The sequence below is a fragment of the Diuraphis noxia genome, unplaced genomic scaffold (genome assembly GCF_037042655.1).
Source record: "Diuraphis noxia isolate RWA-SAM2 unplaced genomic scaffold, SU_Dnox_SAM2 contig0003, whole genome shotgun sequence".
NCBI classification, from domain to species: Eukaryota; Metazoa; Arthropoda; class Insecta; order Hemiptera; family Aphididae; genus Diuraphis; species Diuraphis noxia.
This window is the reverse complement of record NW_028301713.1, coordinates 54,800,262-54,819,930: the sequence shown is the minus strand read 5'-3', so window position 1 is coordinate 54,819,930 and position 19,669 is coordinate 54,800,262. Positions and strand designations below refer to the sequence as shown.

General features: G+C 26.2%; 3 protein-coding genes across 9 annotated transcripts in view; 2 read left to right on the top strand and 1 right to left on the bottom strand.

Annotated features, from left to right (window-relative positions):
* Ctr1A (Copper transporter 1A) overlaps positions 1-4,824 on the top strand; it is a 31,944-nt gene extending 27,120 nt beyond the window's left edge. For 5 of the 6 annotated variants that reach the window (XM_015510017.2, XM_089222893.1, XM_015510018.2 and 2 more), the window contains 2 exons: positions 2,301-2,333; positions 4,243-4,824. In XM_015510017.2, the coding sequence (XP_015365503.1) occupies positions 2,301-2,333; positions 4,243-4,444 (235 nt within the window). In that variant the 3' untranslated portion in view covers positions 4,445-4,824. The remainder of the gene's footprint in view (positions 1-2,300; positions 2,334-4,242) is intronic. The other variant, XM_089222894.1, reaches the window with a different exon arrangement.
* Positions 4,825-7,756: 2,932 nt separating this feature from the next.
* On the bottom strand, positions 7,757-16,970 carry Edem2 (ER degradation enhancer, mannosidase alpha-like 2). 2 transcript variants are annotated; one of them, XM_015510003.2, is made up of 14 exons: positions 16,334-16,965; positions 16,015-16,168; positions 15,793-15,921; positions 15,507-15,710; positions 15,203-15,433; positions 14,950-15,137; positions 14,633-14,798; positions 14,401-14,559; positions 14,226-14,324; positions 13,963-14,154; positions 13,769-13,888; positions 12,932-13,151; positions 12,759-12,871; positions 7,757-8,167 (listed from the first exon to the last, which is right to left on the bottom strand). In XM_015510003.2, the coding sequence occupies exons 1-14, from the start codon at positions 16,735-16,737 to the stop codon at positions 7,970-7,972; spliced, it is 2,577 nt and encodes an 858-aa protein (XP_015365489.1). In that variant the 5' UTR covers positions 16,738-16,965; the 3' UTR covers positions 7,757-7,969. The 2 variants fall into 2 exon arrangements, with proteins under 2 accessions (XP_015365489.1, XP_089080972.1); XM_089224846.1 differs by lacking the exon at positions 12,759-12,871 and having other exon boundaries at positions 8,004-8,167; positions 16,334-16,970.
* Positions 16,971-17,538: 568 nt separating this feature from the next.
* On the top strand, positions 17,539-19,567 carry noi (splicing factor 3a subunit 3 noi). Its single transcript, XM_015509966.2, has 2 exons — positions 17,539-17,842; positions 17,924-19,567. Exon 2 carries the CDS (start codon positions 17,931-17,933, stop codon positions 19,431-19,433), a length of 1,503 nt encoding a protein of 500 aa, XP_015365452.1. The 5' UTR covers positions 17,539-17,842; positions 17,924-17,930; the 3' UTR covers positions 19,434-19,567.
* The last annotated feature ends 102 nt before the right edge of the window (positions 19,568-19,669 follow it).

Below are 19,669 nucleotides of genomic sequence, written 5' to 3'. Positions count from 1 at the left end.
GATTAATACCTTAAAACTAAAACCATTATTGAATCAAATTTTATGGTATAACGTCATACATTATAACTTTGATAATTTATTTATCTAAAATATTTTAGTGTTTATTAATTAATGACTTTATAATATTTACGTAAGTGTGAAAACTTATGCTGTTAGTGTATACAATTTAAAAACCAAATTAATTACTATTTTTTTATTTCTTGTACATAAAATGAATTATATAGTAAAACGGCATATATTTTTGATATGAATTATTTGTGTTTAATTCTTAAAATATTTAAATAAATGTATTAATTATACAATCACTTACTATGGAATTTTTGTTACTTAAATCGAAGGCGCATAATACACGGGTGATAGATATTTAAAATTATATTATAAGTTCATATAATAATTTTTTTACACTAATAACACTAATGATAGCATATAAGTAGATTATAATCTCTACCATAATATTTCAATAGGGCCTATTATATAGGTCATATCATGCCTAAAGTAACTTATCATATAGGTCTCAGTCATTAATATGTTCTGAGGTCAAGCATCAGTTTATGCCGCTCGTTCCCGGATCGATAACCACTTTATTTTTAGTGACAGATCCTCACCCCATTTATACGTTTTTCCTCAACCAACCTAATGTCTTAACAAAATTCTAATAGCCCATTGCTGTTGCTTAAGATTATTAAAAAAATAAATATTTTGTGAACTAGCTAAACAAAAACTAATTATATGATACACATTTGATTGCTAACATTTATTGAAGAATTATATTGTTAAAAATGACTAAGTAATGCATTAAGTAGAATTAATTTTTTAATACTAAAAATGAGCAGAATTCAATTATTCGATAAATATATCAAGAATATTATAATTGCTTTAAAATTTCTCATTTGGAGTCTTAACCAAAAGTCAGAAAGCTCACCTACATAACCTACATAGCTGCATTGGCTTTATTAATTTTTAGCTACTCATTAAAGGCTGCATAAAAATAAAAATGTTAACATATAATTCTTATAGATTTATCGATATTACAAATCAAAATATGAGTTATGTGGCTCAGTAGTACTGATTTACTGATTATGAATAAATATTATGGAGAAAATATTTAAAAAAAATAATTCATGAGTAAAAGGTATTGCAAATATTTAGTGTGATTTTTAATGTAAAATATTTTCCACTTATTGGTTTATAATGGGGAAAATGTTTATTATTTTTGATATTAAATTAGTGCTGCTACTGAAAGTACTGAATATTTTTTTAGTGAAACTTCTAATAACTTAGAAATTTATTTTTAAAAGATTTAAATTAAATATTAGTACATTATTAATTTTTTTTTTTATTTAGTGAACCCACGGCAACATATGACATTGAGTGTAGGAAGGGTACTGTAGTATTTTAAGTTGGGTTGATTTTTGGTACACGTGTTTGTGTTTTTGGCAGAATTTCTAGTGGGCACCTGTAGGTTTCTGATATGCCCTTGTGAGGGACAGCAGTCTCTCTCTCCAGACACCGTGAACTGCCTGGAAAGCAATGCCGCCATAACCGGGATTCAACCGGCAACGGTGCGCGTCGAAACCAACGCCTAATTCTGCCCGGCCACTACACCCCCCCCCCCCCTCTTATTAATTTAGTTCTTTCTTAAAATGCTATTTTAAGAATATTGTTGTGCAATTTTATATATATATTTAAGTTGGGAAGGAATTAAAATTTTCAATATCTATAGAAAAAATTCTTGATTTTTCTTTGTATAACATAAGTAAAAGTTAGAAAATTAAACTGACAATTTTATTAATTTTTAAAATTTTCAAATTAGGTATATTTAAAAAATTATTTTTAATAGTTTCCTAACAATAGGTTGATTTAGATAATTGGATTACAATTTTACAACATACAAAATTATCTAAATGCTTTTCATTGATATGTTTGTATAATAATTTTAACTTCATTTGAAATGATTTTATATCTCAATACATATCTGACAATAATTTGTCTTTTCCTTGAATTCAATTTATTCAAAAAGTTGTTTATATCAGTTAAAACAGCAAAAACCTAGTCTTTAGTTAATAAATCTTGTACATTTTTAGATTCTAAACAATAAGACATTTTTTTGGCAAAAACATACCATAAATGTCCAACAACTAAAACAAAACATTTGAATTTGTCCTCATATAATCATTAAAATATTTAAATTGTGTACGATTGGCTTCATTAATAAAATAGTTTTTTTTTTATTGATTCAGTCTAACATTATTTGTGATTAAAATTAAAATTAAAATATTTAAGCATTAATTTTATTTCAGAATGGTTGGGAAGGTGCTTTTAAAACAACCCCTGTAAGTGTAACATGATTGGATGATTAACTTTTTAATTGCATGCAAAATTTTATTTATTTTAAATTCTTTAAACATTTTGGTGTGATTAGTTATCAAAAATGAGTATATTGATTTCCCTATAGTAACTATTTAAAATGAGGTAATAATTAGTAAATAAATTGCATGTATGCTTTTGTGTTATGGAAAATTATGTTTTAAAATACCTTGCATGTGCACCTAAATATAGTTATTATTATTATTAAATAAATATAAAAGAAAAGAATTTTTATGGTGAATATTTTTTATTACTATATTTATTTTCATGGGAAAGGTTAGAAGTATAAATGCAAAGAAACCGCCATAGGTCTCAAACATTTATTTTGGTATATTCCTTCTGACCTTTAAATGGCGTTTTATTTCATTATAAATAGATAATAATTCTTCTCTGGGAATGTAAAATTGCAAATATGTATTGATTAAAACAAATACTTGTTATTTATTCTTATTAACAAGGTGTGTACTATGATTACTAAGGTTGCAAATGTGCATTTATCATTTAGCAAACAATTCGCATTAATTTGCACAATATTTAATTTTCCAGAAGATAAGAAATCCATTTACTTCATCATAAATATTGTCATAAAAAAAATTAAAAGATTTTCAATGTTCTGTGTTAGCTGCATCAATGAATTTATGCTTCCCATGAGCTATTATCCATATGTATGCGCGATTTGCATGCTTAGTGTTGACAGTAAAATTATGAAAATTTCAAAAAACAGTGACTAATAAATTCATGTAAAATTAAAGCTATTATTTGCATTTGTTTTTGTACTTTTGATAAACCTAACCTATATAAACCCTTTAGGATTTAATTGCTGCATATATTATTATATTATCTTAAATATAATTTAATGATTTTTACTTTTATAATAACATATACCTATATCGATTCACAGTCATACATTTTTCTATAGCATTCATCATTGAATATAGTTGCTCATTAGATTATGTTTAGGAATATTTGGACCATCATTTATATATTCAAAAATTAATTTACTGAATTTTTATCAAATATTTTTTTTTATTTCTTTACATTTTTTTTCTTCAAAATGTACATTATTAAAAATGCTTATTATCATTAATACCTTAAAATAATGAATTAAATAATAACTAGCTCCAAAATGTAAAAAAAAATGTATTAATTATAATTTTTGAATAATAAATTTTAACTCTAAACTGAACATAAGTCACAATTTTGAAAATGTAAAATGTCATGCAATATTTAGTATATTGCATTTAAACTTAAAAAAAAAAAAACATGTTTATGTTGCAACTTGTGGCAATATTTTAAGTATATATATTTATTTAGATTGAACTTAGGTTTGAAATCAGATTTCACAAGAAATCTTTGTTTATTAATAGTTTTCTAATGTTTTACCCATTATTTTGCCATTGTTAATTTATTGGTTTACCGATTCATTAAATATGCAACCATTCATTTTTCCTATGACAGTGAATTAAGCTTTGGTTTTACAATTTTTAAGAAGCTTAAATATACTTGAGAGTCAGATTTTCAAATACTATAATTTTGATACTAATAATGATGTATACACACTTTTTTCCAAACAAGAACCATATTTGATCCTGTGAATTGTTCCAATAATTATATAATTAGAATACCTAAATTCATTATTATTAAAGTAATGACTGACCTTTTTTAGTAAATAATCCTGAAAAGAGTGAAAAGCTATTACCTAGTTATTTGTTATTTTTTTGTATCCAATACAAAAAAAATTTGAAGATTTTTAGTTTTTAAATTGCATGCCATTAGAATGTAGAATATTTTAAAATATTATAAAATAACTTATCAAAGTATTATAAGAAAAGCTGAATTTTATAACTGATTATATTTTGTTTTTGTTTTTTACAGGCCCACAATGTTCAGTATAACACATTTGCTTCAAACATTCCTGCACATAATTCAAATATCCATCAGTTATTTATTGATGTTAATATTTATGACGTACAATGTCTGGTTATGCTTAGCTGTTTTGTTTGGCGCTACTTTGGGTTACTTTTTATTTGGATGGAAAAAATCAGTTGTTGTGGATGTCACAGAACATTGTCACTGATATAATTGTGTTTCACATAAAATTTGAATTTAAAAATGTATTATGTTCTTATTTACTATAAGTGTATACAATATTATTCATAAATATATTTTATATGGCATATTAGCTTAGAAGTGCTTTCATCAGTTAACGTTATTCACTGGTTTAACTAAGCAATATATTAGATAGATGCCCTTATTGTTGGGTCAATTTTATAAATAATACTCTGTCATTTGATGATTTTCTTGATGATATACACTATACAGCCTTGTGACAATGTATCATAAAAAATTCCAAGATGGCTTATTTGGATTTATTAAAAACAAATGTATACTTTTATGATGTATTATTAAATAAATTTTTGTATTTTATGATTTGATTAAATCTTGATGTTTTAATAATTTGTGTAATTTTATTCCTCTATTTACATATTATTATCTCTTATCATATATCTCTTCATTCAATCTTGCCTTAAATCCCAACATCAATATCCTGATTTTTAGTCATATTGCAATTATATAAATAGAATTTACATAATATTTAATTAAATAAATCTTGTCTACTCCCAAATTATCATAAATCATCATACACAATAAATTTGGAGTATAAATATATTTTACCCAGATTAATACAATAAAAATATTGGAGCATATCAGGCGCGGATTCAGAGGGGGGCTATGGGTGTTCGAGCACCCCCTGTCATCTAGCCACGAACAAAATAAATTTATATTATAAATTATATAATTTGTTATTTTTCAAAATAAAATTAATAATAATAATAATTTCGGTGCTTTTCGTTATCGCTGTCATTACGACAATAATAACTATTATTGTTAATTGTTTTCGAAGTATAGTTGTGTCTTGTGTGTAAATAACGACACGCGTCGACGGCGGAAAGCACCGATAACAATTATTATGAAATAAAAGTTAGCATTATAAAATGGTAATATTTAAATAAATAGTAAGGTGTAACAATTTTTTTTTTTTAGCACCCCCTGTTAAATTTTTCTGGATCCGCGTCTGGAGCAAATCTTTATAAATAAATTTTCAATGCAGGAATTAAAATGATGATTTCAATGGATTTATATTTTATTAAATTAAAACTGTCTTTTGAGAGCTTTTTAATACCATTTATCAAATTTACAATATGAATCAGTAAAATTGAAAATTCCAGAAGTCGGTTTTATTCCATAGACCTTATACCTTAGTTTATTTATAGCCTATATATTATCTTAGCCTATTTTATAAATGCCACTGTGACAATTAAATAAAAATATACGCCGAATAGCAGGAACAATATTAAAAGCTCTTTATAACCCTACTTCCTACAAATAACATTTTTGTAACTACTACAAAATTTCATTTAAATACTATTCATTCAAATATTATATGCTATATATGTATATAAAATACTTGTTAAATTACATTTTTTTTTTTTTATAATTCTTAAAAGTATAACTTATATGGAACCGTGTAGTGCTGTGGCCAGACAATTATTTTTATTTTTTTTTGCGGGAAGCGATTTTTGAAAAATATTTTCCAATACTAGAATATCTATTTATGACCTCTATGTTCATAAAGAGTTATAAACACATCTACTTCTTTTAAGATTGTATAATTAAGTTAACATGTATGGTACCTATACATTTAACATAATAATGTATAAACCTTATTGTATATCAGTATATGATAAATCAATAAAGGTAAGTAAATTAATATTATTTTAATATCAATACCAGTGGCATGGAAAATAACTGTGAACATGTGAAACAAAATCTAAAATTTTTCAGCCATCTAATATGATATAAAAATATAGATACTCAATTATGTATAGAACACCTGATTTAACTTTGTTAACCCATTACTCACTACTCCATAGTAATCACCTATATCCACCCACCAATTTAAGAAGTGAAGAGATCGCTTCACATGGTATATGAGTTTGGCACACTGAATATGACAATTTATGTTGTAATCACAACATTTTGTTTTTTTTCAAATATTACAATTCACTAATAAGAATACAAGTCCACGTAACTTTTAATTTTTATCAAATATATAATATAATAATATTAGGGAAGGGGCACTAGAATCTTGTATTTAATTTTCAAATCTTGGGGTACGAATAAAAATACTTTAGATTTTTAACTACAAATTAATAATAAATTAGTTAGTGAGTATTAGTGATTTAGAATAAATCAGTCATAATTCTAACATAAAACATTCATGAAAAAAGTAATATAGTTATACACTATATATATTTTTTTTAATTTCTGTAAAAAATGTGATGATTTCATGTTGTTCAAAATTAAAAATTGTTTGAATAATTAGCTACAAATTTTTTTCCCTGATAATTTTAAGTACTGGGGATTTTGTTTTTGACTCCCCAAAAGTACCAACAAGATCAAATTCTTTACCTACCAGAAACTAAACTCAACTTCAATGTTAAAGATCAAAGTATTTCTTCAAATATAAAATGTGTACAGACATGAATAAAATAATTACACATATCATTGTAAAATCAAAACATTCAACTCTCAGAAACTAAAATTAACATTGTCTAATCGTTGCTTACCTTCAAAAGTTGAGAAGAGTTCAAAGACCAAAAGAATATAATTATTATGGTCATACCTTTATGTAAAATATATCTAGTGATTAGTGATCAATATCACTTGCAATGCATCTTCTTAGAGGTAATACTATGGAGTTGTTTATTTTGTCCAGATAATTATTTATTAAATTGTATATATTAATATAACATACTAAATAGAACATTAGTAGTTATTGTTTGGTATATAATAACACAGGTATCAGTATTTCTATTCTATTTATTAATTTAGTTAATTTGAATAAAGGTTTTTTACTTTTACCAGTTTTACTTTATATCCATGATTGAAATATAATATTTTTTCAACCATGTTTATACCGTTATTTAGTTTAAGACATTTTTATGATGGATGCTTTTACCGCGGCCTTTTAATGCATACCACCGTATGCATCATAATAAACAAATTGTTTCAAACTAATGTTGTTGAAATTTGAAGTTCAATTTTGGTATCTGACTTTAAGTTAATTCCACACAAATGGTGTTCTTGGCTAATATTGGTCACTAGCCATCAGCCGAAATAAGCAAATCAAATCAAATATTAGAATACTTCTTAAAATACTAAAAATCATAATGAACTAAAAAAAAATAGTCAAACATTTTTTTTGTTTTTTTTTTTTTTTGTTAAATTAATGAATACTTGCTTAGATACATAAATAAAACTGAATTCCTTTTAAAAAAAATATATATATATACCATATGTCAGCACGGATTTGCATAACTCATGCTTGGTATGAATAACAGTTTTTATTGATATTAATTTTTTTTTTCTTTATATAATTTTGATTTATAACACATTTTACAATGTGAATAAATTTTACATAATAAATAACAAGAAATAATTTACAATCAAACAACATACAGATAAGTACAGTTATTATTAATTTGAAATTCGGTAGAATTTCTTTTACCTTAGTTCTTAAAAATCATTACACTTGGGGTCAATTTTCATCTGGATCAACTTTCCTACGAGTATCATTTTCAGAAATTTTCTGTTTAGATGGCGGCAGTTCATCCACTTTGATGATATCATCGTTTTTGTTTATTATTCCTTTTCTGGCCTCCATGAGCAATTTCAAAAACGTTTGCTTGTCAATTGAGCTATATCCTTTCCATTTTAGTAGGTCAGACACCTGATCCTACACCACACAAAACAGATAGCAAGGGGAAATGTTAGAATAGGTATATAGTATATAAAATACCAAATATTGGCAGCTAATCAGAATATAGAAATGTTGTCAATATTTATTAATTATATTAAATTTAATATTTTATTTATTTTTATATATTAATAAACAAACTCTGTAAAAAGCCTACAGTTATTTGCTAATCGTCATCAATTATTTATCTTTGCTGCAAAATTGTAAGTATTATCTAGTTCATTTTTTAATGTTTACTGTATTGTACATAATGGTTTGAAAAGAGTTCAGTCAGTAAAACAATTACCATGGCAAAATACATTTATTTTCTCATTAGCTTTAATGAACTAGGTTTGATGCAAAATAAAAATAACTAGTATTCATGGCACCATAATAAATTATTGGTCGAAGTTTCTACACTAGAGTCGCAGGTAAAATATTACATACCTAATTTCTATGTATGAGATGTGTAGATGTGTTTCAGCACGGAAGAAAAATATGATAAATAATTATATTTCATTTTTATATATTTCATAATTATAAAACAACTTTTTTATTTGATTTATATACATTTTAATACTTGTTACAAAAAAATAAACTATGTTCCATATAATATTAATTTATGAACTATATAATTATATATAATACTATATTGTAGTGCAAGAACTTACACATCTCATTTTCATATTCGTGTAGGAATTAACATATGCATATTTTTTACCAGCTAGGTTTCGTGTAGGAATTCACATTTGCCGATTATTTTCATGTAAAAAGGACTTTACAACTTTTGCATTCAAGTTCTAGGCTTACACACAGTTCCATTATGTTAAAATAAAATATTATTAATATTTACCAACCATCATACTTCAAAAATAAATTTAATTAATTAACCCAACTTTAAACATTGGACCAATTATTTTCTTTTAGAATGCATGATACAAATAAACAATTAAGTTGGTGAGTTGTAATTTATGTAGGTCATAGTTCTATATCTTCTAATACAGAAGTCATTAAATAGCAGCCAGTATGAAAATTTTATCAGGCTCGTAGATAAGAAATTGACTTTTTAATTTTAACCAAATAAAGTTTTCTTTCATTAATTTGTTGATTTTGCTTTTACTTTATTTGGTTGAATATGAATTAAATTTTGAACATTTAATTTTAATAATCCCTAAAATCTTTTAAAATTATTAATGTATTAATAATAATCCCAATAATATTCATTAGTAACCCCTGTTTAAATATATATATGATATTGACAAAGTTTGATCACTAGGTAAAGCTAGGATTTACTAATAGTACTCAGAAAAATTAAAAAGCAAATAAAATTATAAGAATTTATTTAGGATTTTATTGTAATATATTTTTACATTTTGTATATCCTAGGATTTACAAATCATGTTACTAAAAAGTATTTATAAAAATTAAATTATGACTCATAACTCATAAGTTATATTATTACTCAGATCCAATAATATTTTTATTTTTTATTTGTCTGTAATGTATGTGTCAGATGTAATGATAAGTGTTACTGAGTTTTGAGCGTAGAATATAATATATTGAATTGTTCTTAATTTATGTATTATTTTAATTTGAGTGAAAGACAGTTGTCAATGAAAAATGTTGTGAAACTTTAAATCTAATAATTAAAAAAAAAAGATTCTAGTTCTACGTGAAATTAACAATACATAATTATGGGAAATGAACACAAATAAACAAAAAAAAACAAATTTACAGTTTAAAGTAAAATTCTGGTTAAAATAGATTCAAAGACATTCAATATTCTGAATAGAATGGCATACAGGTGATCCATTTAAGTAGGTACACTAATTATTTCGAAAAGTTATAACTTGTTTCCTTTTTTTTTTGTTTTTAAACTTCTAGGTTTATGTTTTTCTAAAACCATTTAATACTTTGATTTTTACACCTTTATATTTATTGGTGAAACGACTATCAACTTTTGATTTTCAAATGGTAAGGTATAATAAAAATATCATGGATTAATAAAACCATTCTTATTATGAATATACGGGTTAAGATTTTTATTTTTTGTTGATTGGTTTGCGAGATATAGTTCTTTAAAGTATTTTTCCAATAATTGTGAAGACCAGAAGCTAGTGATAAATTCAATATCGTTAAATCCAAGGTAACAAAATAAAATAAATAACAATTAATTAAAGATTACTATTGTACTTTAACCCTAATTATTAATTAACTTATTGACATGGTTAATATGACATTCAATTAATCAGGTACAAAGTAAAACTGTTATCAATATTGTTACCTAGTTGAACGGTATTGAATTTATCAGTTATAGCTTCTAGTCTTTAAAAATGAATAAATAGTATAAACAATGCCACATTTACCGACTATAACACCTCCTTCAACCACCAATACTTTGAGGAGCTATATCAAAAAGTTATATAATAATAAACCAATCAACAAAAAATAAAAATGTTAACACGTAAATTCATAATAAAAATGGTTTTATTAATTCATAATATTTTTATAATATATTACCAAATGAAAATCAAAAGTTGATAGTGGACTCACCAATAAATATAAGGGCGAAACAATTTTATAAATTTAAAAAATTAAAATAAAGATAATTTTTTTTTATAATTTTCGAGATAATTAACTAATCCACTTAAATGAATCACCCTGTATGGGGTGGAAAGGAATTCACTGCCCAATATTAAATTATAAATACGCTACTGACTCTTAAGTTTACTGAGTTTGAATAGTAACCCTGTGATTAACGAGTAAAACTTGGCTTTACTTAGTAATCAGGCTTTACCTATAACACAAATCCTATTTTTATCAAAAGAAAATTAATATTAAACCTATAGTTTTAGAATATCAAACAATGGGGTCCTGGAGCAGTAGATGTAGTTGTGATGATAAAGATACCCAGGTTTTAGTCAATAACTGATTTTTTAGAAAACAAAGTCAATGGCAAATACATTATATTTTACCGACTGATTAAGAAATTTCATGGGGATGTGTTTTATTTTGTTTAAACCCTCGCGAGCTTATAGACTAGGATTGTCCAATTGGCAACTCGCAGTATATTTTCATGTGGTCCCCACATGAATTTCAAAACATGTTTTGATACCATATATTACTAATGTGTATACATTAAAATGGTTAAAATTAGAGTTAAACTAAAAACATATTAAAAACAAAATAAACATAAAAATGATTTAATAGTGCATGAATGCATAATTGTTATTGTAATCAGATAGCGATAGCATGTAGGGTACGCAATAATTATCTATGTAGATAATCAGATGATTAAACTCGGATTGCCACAAATTTAATTGATTCATTAATTTCACAAAAAGTCAACTTCACATTTACTTGTCTTACTATTATTTATAGAAAAACATTTGTATTAAGTATAAAGAAATGCTTTTATCATTGTAATTATAAATAAAATGTAATGTAGTAAAATTATTTCTTCTCGTTATTTGTTACGGTTCAATTATAAAAAAAAAAAATAGGCAAAACAAGCCCTTGACATGTGGCCTAGCTATCCCAAAAGGTTGGACACCCCAGCTTAAGACCATATATTTGTTTAAATTGAGATATTATTAATATAGGTTACTGATTTTCTAACAAAATATGGTATATATTATTATTAACATTTTTATATTTTATAATTCTTTCAATTTTAGGTTTAAAACAGCAACTGTTGTTAATGGTTTCATCAATAATATGTATAAATATTTAAGTAATAAAATGTATTTAAAATTTATATTTAATTATCTACCACCTAAAGTTATATATATATATATATATATATATATATATAGTATTAATTGATTAATGCATCAAACCATATTAATGAACATCACTATACAAAATTACAGGTATGATAAATAGTATTTTAAATAGTTAGAATATAACAAAATTAAGGGAAATATTACTAAATCTAGTAACTAAAATAATTAACTAGAGCAATGATTGTCAACCACCAACAATCTGCAGAACAGCAGTGTTCCTTGATATAAGGATTGAAAAAAAAAACAATATAAATTAAATTAACTAGGTATATGGTAAGCTGCAACTACAAAAAGGTTGAAAACCACTGAACTAGAGAACATAAAGTAAATAATGAACAAAGGATAAGTCCTACTGGAGTTTACTTGGTATATTAGAGAGCTACATTGCTTCTGCCCTCCAATATAAAAATAAGTCTTTATTATCAAAGATATTTTATTTAGTTTAATGCAACATTTGCATCATATATTCAATTAAAACAGAAAGTAATACTAAAAATGTATTTAAAAATATTTGTAAATAATTATTAATTAATAAGTAGTATGATTGATATGCTTAGACAATATGTTCCCAAATTAGTTGTATAAATACCTAACCTAATAAATAATACTCTTAAAAAATTGTATTATAAATTAAAACAATAATAAATAAATTGAAAATTTTCATAAAAATATCACATTTAAATTGGAATTTGAATAAAATATAAATCTAAAATAAATCAACGACCTATCCTGTGCCTACACAAGAGTAAAGTAATAGAAAATAAAAATTCTAATACAAATGCTAATAGCATGAAGTTTAGTTGTACCTGTGTAGGATCATTTGATGTCATTATATCTCCTATAATTTTCTTTAGTTTATCTATTGAGTTATTGATCATAGTTCCAGTATCTTCAACAGAATCTATTTCTGCTTCAGTTTCTAAAATATGTATGTTTTAATAGTAACTAATAAAATACATATTTGAAATAAAATAAATACCTTTAGGAAGCTCACTGATTGTAACAAGAAGATCTGGATTGGTATTGAGCATATCCAGTAATGGTCGAGCTTCAGAAGCAAATAAAAATACCAGTGGTATACTAACATCATCTATTCCATCATCTGACATAGAGAATGCTCGAGATGTTATTACAGATGAATCTGTAGCATTGTCTATTACAATACCACCTACTGCACCTGCTTCTTGTAATTTCCGTGCCTAAAAAATAAATACAATTATAAACTATAATAGTTTTAAAATAGCCAAATTATAATATTGAATGTTAATCATTTATTTACATGGCCAAACATGTAAAGTTATTATATTTTTACTTAAGTAATTAGGATTGAAAAAAGGTTGATATCCACTGATGTAGGACTCCTCATATGCTCTTATTAATAGATTTTAAATTGGTATAGGTATGTATGTAAAATACTACAACTTTAAAATGCTTATAATTCATTTTAAAATTTAAATATAATTAAAAGCCTTTGAGAAACTCTAAATAATATTCTCACTTTTGTGTTTGATATTATAATATTCTTTCAAATATTAAAGGTTAGGTAAATTTGTGTTTGGATTATTACACTAGAGTGGGTCTTCTTAAAAATATACAATCCAAAATTATTTTTTAGATTTTATTACATTTTGAATTTTCATACCTAAGATTTGAAAATTCAGAACACAGAATTTCATAAGTTTTTCCTAAAAGAAACATTTATCATTGGAATTCAATATATCTGTAATAGTGACTTATTCATGAATAAGGTACACTCATATACCTACTACACAGAAGAATTTAAAAATATAAAATAAATATAAGTTATTAAACTTACCTTTTCGATAAACATGCAGTCACCACGTTCAACCAAAACAATTTTGTCTTTAACAACACTTGGATTTAATAAAGTTTCACACCCTTTAACAGGATTTGCAATAGCAATACGAGCTTCAACCTTAATAAAATTAAAAATTATTAATAACTAAAGAACACGAAATACAAAATGATCATATAAATATTTTGACAAACCTTAAGACCAAGATTCAAAGGGAGGCCAAAATTAGCTGCACCGGCATACAATGACATTTTTTGTCCATCTTGGTTATCAAATGACACAGACTTAGCAGAGTTAATTTTTTCTTTTTGGTTAACATCTTTCATAATAATATTTAGTTCAGTTAAAAATTCATGTCCATCTATTTGATCATCTGGATTGCTTTCCTAAAATAGTATAAATAATGATTTATCATGATACTATAAACTAATAAATTAAAATAAAAGTAAATATTTACATGAGAAGAATTCATAAAAAGAAGAGGAAGGCCATTTGGAAGCTTAGTTACCACAATTCCCATAGCTTTTATTCTCTGCATATGATTCTCATTGCCAAACTGTCATCATTTATAATAAAATGGGACAAATAAATATTTATTTTAAAAAATTTACTTCTAATTAAAAAAAAATTACTTGAAAATTTTTTGCAAACTCTCTAGCTTCTATTCTTGATTTACGATTAGGACATAGTCCATCAACCATATTTTTTAATGGTTTTCTAATAGATTCTGTGAGTAAATTGTCAAAACTTGGACATGATCTTTTAGGTAGATCATTATCTTCATCTAAAATCTTTAAGCAATACACTTATATAAATTATTATGATCTTTAAAAATAGATTCTACAGAAGAAATTCAAATATTACCTTATCAGCATCTGTATAATTTTGTGGTTGAACAGATAAATATAAAGGTAATAAATGACCTTCAGTTGTGAATAAATATTCATCAATATTGATTATGAGATCTTCAGATTCAGCAAACAATAAGTAAAGATACTTAAATGTTTCAGCTAGCACAAACGAATCCATTCTATAATTTAATATTGTATAAATATAATTTATTCATAATATATAAGGATGATAATTTTAAAAATTAACTATTTCATAAAGTAAGTTAATATTTTTACCTAAAACAGAATCACTTTTTTCAGATATTTAGCATAGAAATAAATTATTATTACGTGTCTTCATTTGCAGTGGTTCGAACATCCTTAACAGCAGCAAATCCACACTCTACTCTTGCATATTTTTGCAAAGAATTTAGGACTTGACGACCAACATTTAAATAGTGAGGATCGCCAGTTGCTTTGTATAAAAAGTATGTTGATTCTAAAAATTCAGGTCTCAAAGGATGTTGTCCCCAGTGTACCTAAAAATTCCCATCATTCAAATATAAATGAATACTAAAATGTCAAAATTGAAGATCAAAAATACCTGAAAATCAGTTGTAAATGCTTCTGGTATAAAGTTATGTTTCTGTACTACTTGATATAGCATTTCATGTGTTTCGATTGCTGGTTTTAGATCCCCACTAAGTACTTGTAAGCCAGGCCAAAAAGCTAACAATGCATCCATAAAATTTTTAGAATTTATTTGAGGTCGATGCATATGAACATCCAATAACATAGGGCCTTGACTTATATACTTCATAATAGCAGCATAATGCTAAATAATTAAATTTATATATAATTGTGTATTAAAAGTTATATGAATATTGTATAAATAAATTGCTTATTACCTTATTAAATCTGGATAAGTAACGGCTCTCTCCAAGTAAAACATAAGCTTTTAAGCAATATTCATAGTATGAATCAATACCAGCTCCAACTCCAGAATCTCTTCGAATCCAATCACCCGAATCAACATTTAAAACGGTTCCCATAAGATTGGAAGACCGATGTCTCAGACTCCACAAACTATCCATTGACCTGTGAGCTTTTTCCTGTTAAAAGAATAACATTATCAGCAATATTTTCAACCACTACAGTGATTTTTTTAGTTTTTTAAATATAATATATTTTTACCTCAAATATGGGTATACCAGATAAACGTGATAAAGCTGCCAATTCTAAAATCATACTTCCTGCACAAGCTGTACATGTTTCTTGAAAATAATGAAGTTGATCTCTTTTGATACCATATTTTAAATTTACCTACAGAATATAAAGAATACATTTATTTAACTAACGACTTAAGTAATGGATAGAGTTTAAGTTAGAGAAGTACTAAATTATTTAAGTTCTTACTCTGGAATATGGTATTCCTGTTGTTGTGTTAAAAGCTGGCATTAATCTATACCCTAAATCTTTGGCCATGGTTAATAGTTCTCCATTATACCATTGCAAATGATTAGAATTTTCTTTGAAGTGCTGTGCAAAAATGTGTCCAGACAATAAACCTCTAAAGTTTAAAAATAACAATAATCAAATATTAACAATTAAAATATAATAAAATACAATAAAACCTCGTAGTTTTATTTTATTTACAATGGAGTAACAAATTAATGTACCTAATTATAATTGTTATAAGTATAAAATGAAAAAAATGAAACATTTTTACGCTCACCCCAAAACTCTAATATTTATTTCAAATACTGATACAACAACATCTCTATCAAATGTCACGCTTGTTACCACTTTTGAAACAGCGCGATCAAACTCTGGCAAATCACCAAGGACAACCAGTGTATCCATAGTATCTATTAAAGTTAAAGAATAGTTGCCCAGTACATCATCCATGTCACCGCGGTTATTCTCTTTTGTTCTCCATCGACCTTTACAACTTAATGGCATAAGCTCATCAGCAGGATATGCATGTTCCATGTAATTTGTGTATGCATGATAGAACATTTCTTTTGCTTTTTCCATCAGACTAAGTTTCTCTTCTTTGCTCATGAACGAACCAGAAAAAGGTTGGTCATGAGCAGTGGCAAATGCCACTAGGGAAATTAAACCTAATGTCTTTATCATGATGATATTTTAATATATGTCAACTTGATTTAATTAGAAATTTTAAAAACATATTGAATTATAAATTATGAAAACTACAACTCAACACTTTATTCAAAATTACAATACACTACAAATGAATAAAAAGAATAGGTAATTCAAGAAAATAAGCACTTCACAATGTATTAGATAATAAAAATGCAAATACAAGAGGCACAATAAAATATGACTAAATTACTACAACTACGTATACAAATTAATAATTATAATTTATAATAATTTAGTTGATACATTTTTTTTTTTGCCCCATTTTAATAGTAATAGTAATTCCTAAATTTTAATACGTGAATACAGATAAGACTTTAACTATTATCAGTCAGTGTGGCCATATTTAAGAGTTGTAAATATAAAAATAGATAACAATATTATCGTTATTTTACCGTAGCACGGTAAAATATGGCACAGAACAATATGGTTACCCATATAGATAATCATCCAGATCCAACTAGATTCCCTTGACCCCATAATTTAAGACAGGACAATTAGGCATTAGTGTCCAGACATAAATAAAATGGATTGTACATTCCTCAACTTCCAGCAACCATTAATCAGGATCAGAAATATAAATTAGGAGAGTGAGAGGATAATATAGTTAAGAGCATTCATGAAAGTAAAGTTATATCCATGATAAATTAAATAAGATTTAATGGTTATATTGCAAACTGTCGTGCTATACCTGCCCTAGTATGATTGCATTAATCATTATTCATTAATGTCTTAATATTGTTCAATGGTAATAAATATATTACACAAAACTATCATTGTGTAAACCCAAATAATTGAGTACACGTCAATTATTTCATCCAGGGTTGCAGTGGTTTTCATAACGTTTTCCGGAAAATAATTATCGTATCACATTGATTTTGAAGTTTGGCATTTATGCCATGATATTAATATGATAACCTAGTCGATCAAGAGACGCGAAACTCGGAAGTATGATCAACTTACTGATGCATGATACAATATTTACGTCAAGTATTTACTATTTACTTTTTTTCGCGACTACACTACTACAGTGACAGAGTTTTGGATTCAGATTTCGGTGTTATTAAACATTCGCGAGACTGTGAGTATTATTTTTGTAGTTATTTTATATACGTGTTCTTAAATAATTTTAACTATTTGGATTTCATTGTTATTTCATTAGAAGTGAAATGGATACTTTAATAGAACAGCAACGTCGTTACCACGAAGAACGAGAACGATTAGTTGATGCTATGGTTAGAGAGATGCTGTGGAAAAAATCTACGACCAGAGACGTCATTAATTCCGAACATAGACAAAAATTGTTGCTCGATCAATTTATGGAAGGAACTAATAAACTAAAAGAATTGTATGAAGACAAAGATGGTTTACGCAAAGAGGAAATTACATCCATCACAGGTCCAAATGAGTTTGCCGAATTTTATTTTCGTTTAAAAGCTATTAAAGAATTCCATAAAAAACATCCAAATGAAATATCAGTGCCATTGTCTATTGAGTTTGAAGATTTGAATAACCTCCGTGAGAATCCTTCAGAGGAAATGACCAACATGGTAGATTTTACAGACGAAGAAGGCTATGGAAGATATTTGGATTTACATGAATGCTATGAAAGGTATGTGAATTTAAAAGGAGTTGAAAAAGTTGATTACATTACTTACCTGTCTATATTTGATCATTTATTTGATATTCCCAAAGATCGTAAAAATTCAGAATATAGAAAATATGTAGATATTTTATTGGAATACTTGCATGGTTATTATTTACGAATAAAACCTTTACATGATATTGACAACGAAATGGATACTGTTCGAATTGAGTTTATAAATCAATGGGAAGAAGGTACTTTTCCAGGTTGGCCAAAAGACACAAGTAGTGCTTTAGCTAATGTTGGCGCTCACTTAGATTTGTATGCTTTTTCTTCTTGGGAAGAATTAGCCTCTCTTGGACTCGATCGTTTGAAATCGGCTTTGATGGCATTAGGATTGAAATGTGGTGGAACTCTGGAAGAAAGAGCTCAACGATTATTTTCAACCAAAGGGAAAACTTCATTGGATCCCTCTTTGTTAGCCAAAGGTAAGCCAGGAAAAATGAACCGTACTAAAGAACAAGAAAGGCAAAAAGAATTAGCAATGCTTGAGGCACAAGTATACAGGTTCTGCGAACTCCTAGCTGAACAGAGATTAGCAACTAAAGAGAATGTTCAAAGAAGACAAGCTCGAACTGAAGGAGAACGTGATGATTCTGAAAATGAAGCTAGTGCATCAGAGTCAGATGATGAACAAGGAGAAGATATTCCTTATAATCCAAAAAATTTACCTCTTGGTTGGGATGGAAAGCCGATTCCGTATTGGCTATATAAGTTACATGGATTAAATATTAGCTATAACTGTGAGATTTGTGGTAATTTTACATATAAAGGTCCCAAGGCGTTTCAGCGACATTTTGCTGAATGGAGACATGCACATGGAATGAGATGTTTAGGTATACCAAATACTGCACATTTTGCTAATGTCACACAAATTGAAGATGCACTTGCACTTTGGGAAAAACTTAAAACAATGAAACACGATGAGCGGTGGCAACCAGAGAATGAGGAAGAATTTGAAGATTCTCAAGGAAATGTAGTCACTAAGAAAACATATGAAGATCTCAAACGACAAGGCTTATTGTAGTATTTAAAAAAAAACAATTGATTATCTTTTGTTTACAATGTATTGAATAAAATTTATGATTTAATTTTAAAATATTAATTAAACATATAATTGTGTTTTATAATAAACAACCAGAACGTTTTTATTCACTCATATTTACTTGATTTTTTTATTCAAATTATTATTTAATTCATATATTCATGTATAATATATTGTTCATTAGTCAAAAACTGAGTAGTTAACATTAAAAGTGTAAC